The sequence below is a fragment of the Lytechinus pictus genome, chromosome 15, assembly GCF_037042905.1.
Source record: "Lytechinus pictus isolate F3 Inbred chromosome 15, Lp3.0, whole genome shotgun sequence".
Taxonomy (NCBI): Eukaryota; Metazoa; Echinodermata; class Echinoidea; order Temnopleuroida; family Toxopneustidae; genus Lytechinus; species Lytechinus pictus.
Window position 1 is genome coordinate 7,322,787 of NC_087259.1, and position 11,190 is coordinate 7,333,976.

The window sequence follows — 11,190 nt, forward strand, 5'->3', positions numbered from 1 at the left end:
GACATTTTCAGCATGACGCTTGCTTGATTCAAATCAACATGTTCCTGGAGTGGACTTGACCTTTGATTAAAATCAACTTTTATATACATACTCTTGAAGCGCCTCCATTATTGGGCTGATACTGTACGGGTGTGGCCCGGGCACTTAATGATACGCCTGCAGGAAGATAGGCAGCAGCTGCATTGGCTCCAGGGGTTCTCTGAAAAAATAAAAATAAAACACATAATATAAGAAAAGTAATCATATTTCTGATTATACCCCCATGTGCATGATGCGTGTACCGTAATCTATATTGGCTTGCCAAGGCATCAAACACATTATCATACATGCAATTATAGATTAGGACGGGTTGTTTTGTCCTTCACCAAACTGTATATTTTTTATTACTTTGTATTTATTTTGTGAGTATTTCCCTCTCATTTATTCATTCTTTTCTCATTTGATTATCTGTATTTATACTTTGTTATTTTGTTATTTGTTGTGTTATCTATTTCTTGAGGGGCCCACATTGTACAAGCATTGCTTTTTAGTGGGTCCCTCCATTTCCATCTTAATTTAATTTCTATTGAAAAATAGTATTATATATTTAAAACCTACAATGTGTTGCCCAAATCGTCTAAGTGTTTTTTTTTCACTACATATGTATAATTAATTTTGTTTGCAACGGATACAAATATTTATGTTTTATATATGGTATACAATTTGTTTTTGTGTGATGGAAGTGAAATAAATGAATTTGAATAGATAATGTTGGTTTCATAATGAGAAATCAATACAAATTTTGTTCTCGGTCAAGAACGTAGTACAGGGGCCCCGTTTAAAACAAAAGAAATGTGCAGTTTAAAACTACTGAAATCCTGCAATCTGTATGGCTGATGTGTATTTGTTATTATAACAAGTGTTTATGAAACGGGACTCAGATGAAATAATAGGAAAATAATAATAATCAAATGGCATACACTGTAAAAACGCTGTATAAAATTTTAAGCACGTTGTTTAAGCCCGTCAATCTAACAACTATCGTTTAAACTTTTAAACAACTGTTTAAACTTTTTAAACAAGTTGTTTAAAAAGTTTAAACAATTACAAAAAGCTTAAACAACTTGTTGTTATAGAGTGACAGACTTAAACAATGTCCCATCCTTTTTTACTGTACATTTTCAGATAATTATTATCACAGAAGTGTAACTGTATATACGTAGACATATTCGAGTAAATCAGAAAATGTCGGTTTTCGAGGTAAGATGCCTATACGATAATTTGTAATAAGCTTTGATAACAGCATAATTACGAGGGAATGGGGGATTATTATCCAGACGCAAATGTAGATGTATATTGACCTTCTATTGTATTCTCCAGTTTCTCCTATATAGAGATTGACATTCAATACACTGCATGATAAATGATATTTACAAAAATCATCCCTCTTCTTTTTGAGGAACACGTACCTCGAGCTGTCAGCAATATTCATACAGCATGTAGCGAGTGTTGTAATCATACAAGCATGAAATGGAGTTTTAGCAGCGATAAGCAGCACTCTTTTCACAATCAATTTTCTGATTTATATTTTCAATGAATAGGAATATTTGAGGGTTCAGTCTCAGTTCATCAAATATAGAATATTAAAGAATGCCTCGCGATGACCTCACATCAAAATATTTCTGTACAAAAGTTTCAAACGATTCCATTGTGCTCAGGCAACATTTGGTACCAAAATGGAAAATAGGGTAAATTGCCAATTCGTCTACTGCAAACTTGTCCACTCACCAAATAGTCTACTTTCATTTAGTCTAATGCCATTCCGTCCATCAACATTTTGTCTTACAACCAATTGGTCCAATAACCATTTGGTCCAATCATCACTTCGTCGAATCACCATTTCCTCTAGGAACATTTTCGTCTCATAACCAGTTGGTCTAATATCCATTTGATTTTCATTCATTTTGCACAATCAACACTTAGTCCAATTGGACCAAATGGTATATGGACTAAATGGCTATTAGACCAACTGGCTATTAGACGAAATGGCAATTAGACCATGTGGATAGTGGACGAACTGATGGTAGACCAAATGATAGTAGACGAATTGGAAATAAACCGAAAATATGCATAGTACGCAAAGATTAGAACCATAAACCCAATCCTTATTGATTCCAAAATTATTTCAGAATCAAAACACCAAAGCGAAATCTAACCCTATTATGTCTTCCGATTATTATGACGAGAGCAACTATCGGTACACCGTTTTAAAATTATATAGACTAGTAGTGGTGGTGATAAAAAAAAGCTTAATTTGAATAGACGAGGGTTTACTTCTCGTCGCGACGATTCCTTTCTATAATCAATCTTATTGTGACACGAATTATGAGTTTTGTTTTATTCGGATCAATGTCGTGAAACTGCCATCGTTTACTTGCATCTTCATAATACCCCCGTCACACTTATTCGGAATCAGCAGGAATCGAGCAGAAGCTGGAAAGAAAAAATATTCAAAAAATCTAGAAATTTTGGGGAGGAACTTATGAATTCATCAAACTGGAGTTGAAATTCAGTAAATTGACCAGGTGTATCATCATACACTAGTCAAAATGAACCGCAATGGAGTCAGATTGATAATTCGTGCTACGTTCTTGGACATTCTAGGGGCATTCTAAATATTCTGACTGCATTCTGAGTGCATTCGAAATATTTTTGTCATTTCTTTTGGCCGTCCCGAGGTTTTGGTCATGTTCAAAACATTCGAGGGGTATTCTCGAACGATGTTGGAAGTAGATTTAAATGACCAATTGGTGGTCAAACAATAGTCCTTTCATTCAGGCCAATTCTGCTTGATTCGGAATAAGTGTGATGGGGACTTAAGATTGTCATAAAACAGGGCGACGCCATGTTGTTTCAATAGGAGTGCACGATAAACATATAGATATACGTGTATACTGATTATGCATATATATCTATGACGATAAGTTAAGAGTGACGCCATTTTCTTATCAAACGTAAAAGCTAATCGTGCTAACATCATGGAGCTACTAACACAGATCATGAGATGCTATTATGTATTACGTTACTCGAAAAAAAATATGATATTGTATTGATGTGTTGAACGAATTAAATTAATAAAAACGCAATAGTTGATATATTAATCATTGTTAATACTTTGCTGCATGTGTGTAAACAATATATCCGTGTATACAAACAAGCAATATACTGTTTTGTTTTTAAAAGAAAAAATCAACCAGAATGTGATATTCATGATGTGCAAATTTGTATAAAGTGTGTTTTATTTTATTCTGGACTAAACAAGACTGAAAGTATGCAACGATTTAGCTATGTATCTATATTATCAATACGCTATTTATGGATTAAAAAATGGACGTAATTTTACTTATCTAAACGAAGTGGACTTGAATAAACCAGTTTAGTTAGATTTTAAAACTGCTTTTCGATTTCTTCCAACTTGGAGAGTATCAAAACATGTTACAAAAGCGCAAAGCAGACTGATATCTATATACGTTCAATACCGGGATATGATTTTTCAGCAAGAATATAACTTGGCAATACACTGTATTTACAAAAAATGGAACTCGTGAGTGATTGATTGAACTGTAGTTCATCAAGGTTTGGAATATTCATGAAGTGTTGAAGTGTTCATTTTCTCTATTTCCCTACACATGGAGACCATAATGTCAATGCCATTAATGTAACAAACGATAACATTATCATTTAAGCTGGGTGGGTGTTTTTTTTTTCATTCTTTACGTTCCTTATTGTCAAGATAAACAAAAATTTATTTACACCTGTGATCATTAATAATTAATTAAAAATGATTCTTAAAACATTATACGCTTAATAACGCACATAAGGTCTGAATCGCATCTATAACGCTTTAACGATAGCCTGATATAACCACTGTTAATAATCCATAAGTAAAGAGGTTTCAAATACAAGTGACATTGAAGCCGCCCCTAAGTAAAATGTTTTGTTTTAATTTTTACCATATAGACCCGTAAGAATTTAGACTGAATTTTATATAACTAGAAAGGTTCATTATTAACATGATGATTATGTAGGCATACTGATCTTACTTAAACACATGTTTAAATGACACAATAGACTGATTATGCTGGCATATCTTCAATCAAACATTGAAACTGCAATCATGGTAATTCATGTGCCATTATCAATTCTATTTTTTCTTTCCACGAAAACTAACAATCCATTTTCAATCGCATAAATCAGTGGGGAAAACATGCTTATACAATTATTCCGGCAAAGCAAGATATTCACTGTAGTACTGTTGACATGGTTGACACACAACTCTAGCAGACATGACAAAAGCAATGTTTAATTTACCTACTCATACTCTGCTGTGACTTTATGCGGTGTTTGCTCCCGTGTTTGCTGGATGGGGAATTCCCGTAATAATGGCAATATAAGGTTGATATAATTTACATGTATATTAAAGAAAAAAACGTAAAAATTTCAGTGTATACTCGGCCTGTTATTGGTTCAATTGTATTCATTCTGAAAATGGCCTATACATGGTTGAAGTACCCAAGCCAAAATTAACGGCGCCATGAATATCATACATGTATAGCCATGTATATTAATACACAATATAATTCTGTTTATAGGCCTACTACGCCATATTTGCAGCGGTGCGATAAAGGGAGCTGTGGATACATGACCTATTACTACCAATGATTACACTGCTATACACAATATGGGATTTGTAAACCTAACAGATACACGTTTAAAATAGTAAGTAAAAATGCTGCTTAGAACACGAAAGGAAACCCGACATAGCACCGATTAAGGTCCTTAAAGGAATACTGATAATATGAATGGTTGCGAACGTGTAGCTTGCTAATGCAATGATTTACGAATGTTTTTCTTAAAATATCATATGCCCAACATCAAAATGGCAGCATGGATAAGTATTCTCCAATACATTCATGTATCAGATAATAACAAACTGCCAATCAATATGCAGGCAGACAAAATGGCCATTACAATTGCTTGCCATGAATAGAATCGGGGTTAAGAAAACAAAAAGGATGAGGTCTACTGTAACTTTTTGAAAATGCATTTTATGAGTTATATTCATCTTTATATATATATATATACATATATATATAATGTAAGGGGGCCCTCAGCACAACGAGTAGTGCAGGTACTCATCATTTACATATATATATATATATATATATTCATAACCACTTTGCTGCCTATCTACTAGATCCCGTACAGTTCTCAGGAAATCAAGAAGAAGAAGAAGGAGGAGGAGAAGGAGAAGAAGAAGAAGAAGAAGAAGAAGAAGGAGGAGGAGAAGGAGAAGAAGAAGAAGAAGGAGGAGGAGGAGGAGGAGAAGAAGAAGAATAAGAAGAAGAAAAAGAAGAAGATAGAGGAGAAGAAGAGGATGAGGAGGAAAAAGAAGAGGAAGAAAAATACCGATACAACAATGATGATTCTGAAAGAGACTTTACAGTTACACTGTAATTCAAGCATACATGGAAATGTTTTTAGCCAATGTCCGATGAACAGGAACTGCCCTACCAACATCCATTGCATGCTATAACACAAATTCAGATGAAATTGATGGTGGTAATGGTAATGGTGATGATGATGATGGTGGTGGTGGTAATAAGATGATGATGATGATGATGATGATGATGATGATGAAGATGATGATGACGGATGATGATGATGATGATGATGGTGATGATGGTTGTATGGTGGATGGTGATGATAATATTCATGAAGAATAATGAGAAGAGGAAGAAGCTAGTAGCAGAAGAAGTAGTAGTAGAAGAAGAGGAACGATACAATGATTCCGAAAGAAACATACATGGAAATATATTTAGCTGGTGTCCAGTAAACAAGAACTGCCCTACAAACATTCATTGCTTAAACATTTAGAAACAACAAGAAACTATAATAAGATGATGATGATGATGATGATGATGATGGTATATGGATGGTGATGATGATATTCATGAAGAATAATGAGAAGAGGAAGAAGCTAGCAGAAGAAGAAGTAGTAGTAGAAGAAGAAGAACGATACAATGATTCCGAAAGAAACATACATGGAAATGCATTTAGCCGGTGTCCAGTAAATAAGAACTGCCCTACAAACATTCATTGCTTAAACATATAGAAACAACAACAAGAAACTATAATCTATATACAAATTCAGATGAAAACATCCCTTTTTAGTGGATTAAAAAATGACATCAAAATCATACCCTTGGGCGAGCGCTGCCGTTGGAATCCTCAGGGTTCACCATATCTGTCCTTATATCCTCTCCTAAAAAGATAAAATTTTGTAAAATAGGCCGAAATTGTCTGTTTCAGACCATGAGCAATCCAGTTTGTGAAACTATGTTGAATACAATATAATCCTTGTGCGTGCGACAGCTATCAGATTGAGATAGCGAAATGTGGTGCCAGATTCAAACTGTAATATGATCCGTTATACAGCGCACGTCCTGCTGAATATTATTCCTCATTCCTCAATCCATTATTACCCGTAATATATATTCTTATTTATAGGCCTATACGTGGCAGGTACCAACAACCTGTTGAGCTCCACATTTGTCTCCGATGATGGTAGACTGGTAGAAGTGCCTTGCTAGCTGCAACAGTTCACGCCAAAAACTGGCGCCACATTGGAGGGGTGTGCTTGTTGCAGCTTCGAATGCGGAAGCCAACTGCTTCGCCGGTTGGCGTGATAGATCATCAGCCCCACACACAGACGACAGCGTTTTGCGATTATTGCACAAAAATCCACTCTCGCAAATTCAACCCATTCATCATATATCATTCGCCCGTTGGTACAAATTGCAGGGGAGATGAAAGGATTGCGTGACATCACAATAGGTGATGTACAGTCATTGGTTCTCTTCACGCTCCGAATGTGGTTCGAGTTGTACCACAATAAAGCCTATTCTTTCTTTTCCGATTCAACGAGCGCGGACTAAAGCGGGAAAGAAACCCCAGTATATAGAGGCAAGCCTTTAATAAAAACGCAAATGAAAAAGTCGTAAACAGGGTCGTATTTTTGCAGGAGAGGAATGAAAAGGATAAGGATTGTGAACCCATTTTAAAGAGAGCTGGGGTAATATTGAGGTCGAACAAAGTCTGGCTAAGTGACTCAGTGGGTTGGAATTGGTTCATATCACTATATTTCCTGATACAATAACGCTACTCTCGATATTATTATCAGGAAAAATATCAAACTAGGCCTAGTCGTTATTTGATTAAATTCATTTATTTACACTGTATACCTCATACAAAACGACAGTATATCCTGCGATAACATTTATTTAGTTTAGAAGTCAAGTACAAGCAATAAGCCCAACTCCAATAGCACTAGCACTAGGCATATCTGCATTATTATATTGGCATGTACATCGCAAGTTTCGTGTTCTTTCACATAAATATTTTTACTTTGGCTGAAGTGGGCTTGTAGCATGATTTCATTCTCGAAAGTTGCATTGGACAAAAGTTTTTTTTTTTTTACTTCAAATTGTCAGCTCTTTACCGAAAACATAAATGATTGGGTTTTTTCTATGTAACAAGTAGCTGGTATATTTTGGGTCTTTTTAAATATAATAATCTCAAACGGCTTTACACACCTTACCTACCTTACCTTACCTTACCGCAAATACTGGAAGAATGCTGAATCAGCAGTCCAGCTTCCAGGTCTATCTTCTTGTCAGCTTTCTTCATGCTTCATTAAGTTTAAGGAGGCAGTGGGCAAGTTGGTGAAAATTGACTTCTTATATCTAATTAATATAGTATGATATGGTATTTGTGAGCACAGGTTCACACAAACATGGAAATTTTCAACCAAAATCATAACATTTTGACGATGTTCATAAAAATATACTCTAATCCTGTAATCTTTATGAACAGGCCTGCTGCTTAGGATACCTACATCGCTGTACTTGTTTAGGGGTTCATTCCAGGGAATACTTGCCAAGAGTATATCGTTTTGTTTCCAATACTTGTCAATAACAAGCTTTGCTTTTCAGAAGGTTTCTATTTCATTTCATAATGTTATATTATATTTTGCTTTACTTTGTAACCTTGTTGAAATTTTGGAATGAAATAAATTCGTTATCAATCAATCAAGGGGTGCATTTTCAGAATATGGATAATACATCGCTGTACTTGTTTAGGGGATCAATTCTGGGAAAATACTTGCCAATTGTATTTGTTTCCAATACTTGTTAAGGGTAGGGTTTCACACGCCAATACTTGTTAAGGGGTGCATTTTCAGAATATGGAAAATACGCGTTTAGGGTGCTTTTCAAGACGCCTTGGTCGCGCATGGTATCCACTCGTCAATGGAAGTGGCCCCTCCGGACATGGGCCTGGGAACAATTTTGAGCCAGGGGTGCAGGTTTGTGAAGAAAAAACTTGACAAGGCCCAAAGAAAGAGATTACCGAATGTCCGTGATTTGGGCCAAATCCCGCCCCAAAAGGTTCAACAAAGTCTAATTATTAAAGCATACCAACAACATTTCCAGCAGGTGGGAGCTGCACACCCCTAGAAAAATTCTGGGGATATAGTACATCCCGCATCTCAGCGGCATGTATAATACAACTAGAAATATACTTGTTGTATACGGTAACAAAAAATGATAAAAAGTTTGCAGCATAATTCAGAATATACATTTTTTCTTTAACATATAATTTGAGGGACCTATAACTGTGCATGGAGCTCCGTCATTAGCTCCATGCTGTATGCCATGTTTCACTTCAACTTCATTTTGATGATGATGATTAGGCAAATTGAGCATGTTGAGCGCGTACGTGTGTCTCCGCATTATGCATTTAATCCAAAGACGATTTAATCTGTCAAATTATATGTGGCGTTTGGATTGAACTTACTAGATGTGTTCAAAGCACTAGCGTACCTATGGGGGGCAGGGGGGCAGACTGCCCCCTGACGAGTCACAACCCATGCAAGAGACGTACCCCCCCCCCCCCCTGACGAGTCACAACTGATCCCTGACGAGCCACCAGTGGCCCCCTCCTTTGAAGCTGATGACTTTTTTTTTTTCTTTTTTTTTTTCTGGTGCGAAATGTTTTTTATATCCTGTTGAGGACCTTTTTTTTTTTGCTTGTCAATTTTTACTCTGGTACGAAATCCTTTATTTGTGGTTGAAGACCTTTTTTTTTGCTTATCTAATTTTGGGCGGACGATTTTGCCCCCCTGTGCAAAATCCTAGGTACGCTACTGGTTCAAAGGGAATGATGTAGAGTAAAAACCAGAGCAGATTATGAGACATAAACGAGTGGTCAGATGTAAATGTATAACGTTGTTATCCCTTTCATCTTCATTGCCTGTTAACCAGTCCACTGTGCTTAGCATGTAACAAAAAACAAGTGCATTTTTGGCACATTTTCGACTCAAACAATGGTGTTTAAGTCAAAGCCTATCGTAATTATTTCATTTTTTAATATACATGTATGAATGATTATGTCTCTCTTATGATAAAATAAGTTGCAGCAGTGAATATCTAATACCTAATGTTCTTAATCCATTTTTTTAGTTCTTGGATGAAAAAAATTTAATAAACATGTCATGTAATAAAGTAATTTAAAAAAGAACTAGTAGGGATATGACATCATCAATTTGGTAATTGAATATTCATGAAGACATTCATAGAACTGTTTCACCGAAATAATGCAAATCTTCGAAATGTCATTAGATTAATATTTGATGCGAGCGCGAAGCGCGAGCGGAAGAAAATCGAGATTTACACCTAAAAATGGGACACTCTATTCATGTTTTGTAAATCATGAAAATGATGAGTAATTGGATATCTTATATACATTAATAATGCGAGCGCAGGGCGCGAGTAGAATTTTAAATCTATTTTTAACATACGTTTTGATCTGATCAAAAAAGGATTTGTTAACGGCTGCTTGTTAGCCATGAAGACGTTACATATTTCGACTATCAAATAATGCGAGCGCGAAGCGCAAGCTGAAAATTCTGAAATTTCTACCTGAAGAATTTAAATTCTAAGCACTTTTTGTAGTCGTGAAAAGAATAAGTATATAACTAAACGATTGATGCGAACGTGAAGCGTGAGAGGAAAAATTTGATAGTTAAACCTAGAAAAGTCATGGGACACTCTATTCATGTTTTGTAAATCATGAAAAGGATGAGTAATTGGAAATCTTCCTACATTAATAATGCGAGAGCAAAGCACAAGCAGAAAACTGTTGATATTTTGATCTGAAACTGGAAAATGATTTAAATAGAGAACAAGCTGCGTAGGCTAATTTCGACCTAGAATTTGGGTATTCTAAACTAATGAAAATCAATAAAGCGAGCGCGAAGCGCGAGCTTTAATTATTTGATATTCCGATCTGAAAAGGGGTCAATTTAAGCTCTGTATTTCAAGCACTTTGTAGGAAAATTGTGAGGTTGATATGGATCACAGTTAAAAAAGAGCTGATATGTTTTTTTATTATTAGCTTGAATTTTGACATAGGACGGGATATTCTATAAGGACATTATGTCATCATAATGAAAATGATGATTATCTTCTTATTTCTCTTCCTAAGCGCGAGATTAAGCTTGTCGATAATCCATTCTGAAAAAGGGACAATTTGATTATTAAATTAATATCTTATATATTAATTTAATACGCCTAATGAGAGCGCGAAATCTGGTAATATTATGGCCTGAAAACTGAACATTTAAAGCTCTTTTGTAATTATGAATAAGATGCATGAGTTAATATCTTTTCAACAATCAATGCGAGTGCAAATCGCGAGCCGAAATTTTTGATGAAGTGTCATGAAATGGGGATCTTAAGTAGTTTGTGTTAGAATTAATATTGAGATGTACATAATTCACCAATCAAAATGCGAGCGTGCAGCGCTAGCTGATACGCTTTGACAATCTGACCTGAATAAGGATATTTTGAAAACTTTATGGAATACACGAGAATAATAGGTACCTGACGAATCAAATTTTGCGAGCGCGCAGCGCAAGCAGAAAGTGTTAATATTCAGACCACAAAAACATAAATTTTTACAGAGCACTTTTTAAAAATCAATCAAAATAATGAAAGTTCGATTTCCGAGCTGAAATATGTTTTGTATATTGACTTCAAAATTTGATGATTAAGCTCCATATTGAGCAAGATATGTAAATCACCTAAAAGG

General features: G+C 35.3%; 1 protein-coding gene across 1 annotated transcript in view; it reads right to left on the reverse strand.

Annotated features, from left to right (window-relative positions):
* Positions 1-7,041, reverse strand: part of LOC129277692 (sodium- and chloride-dependent neutral and basic amino acid transporter B(0+)-like) — a 37,753-nt gene extending 30,712 nt beyond the window's left edge. Inside the window, exons 1-2 of the mRNA XM_054913842.2 lie at positions 6,243-7,041; positions 92-199 (exon numbers count right to left, since the gene is read on the reverse strand). Coding sequence (XP_054769817.2) covers positions 92-199; positions 6,243-6,284 — 150 coding nt within the window. The 5' untranslated portion in view covers positions 6,285-7,041. The remainder of the gene's footprint in view (positions 1-91; positions 200-6,242) is intronic.
* Between the last annotated feature and the right edge of the window lie 4,149 nt (positions 7,042-11,190).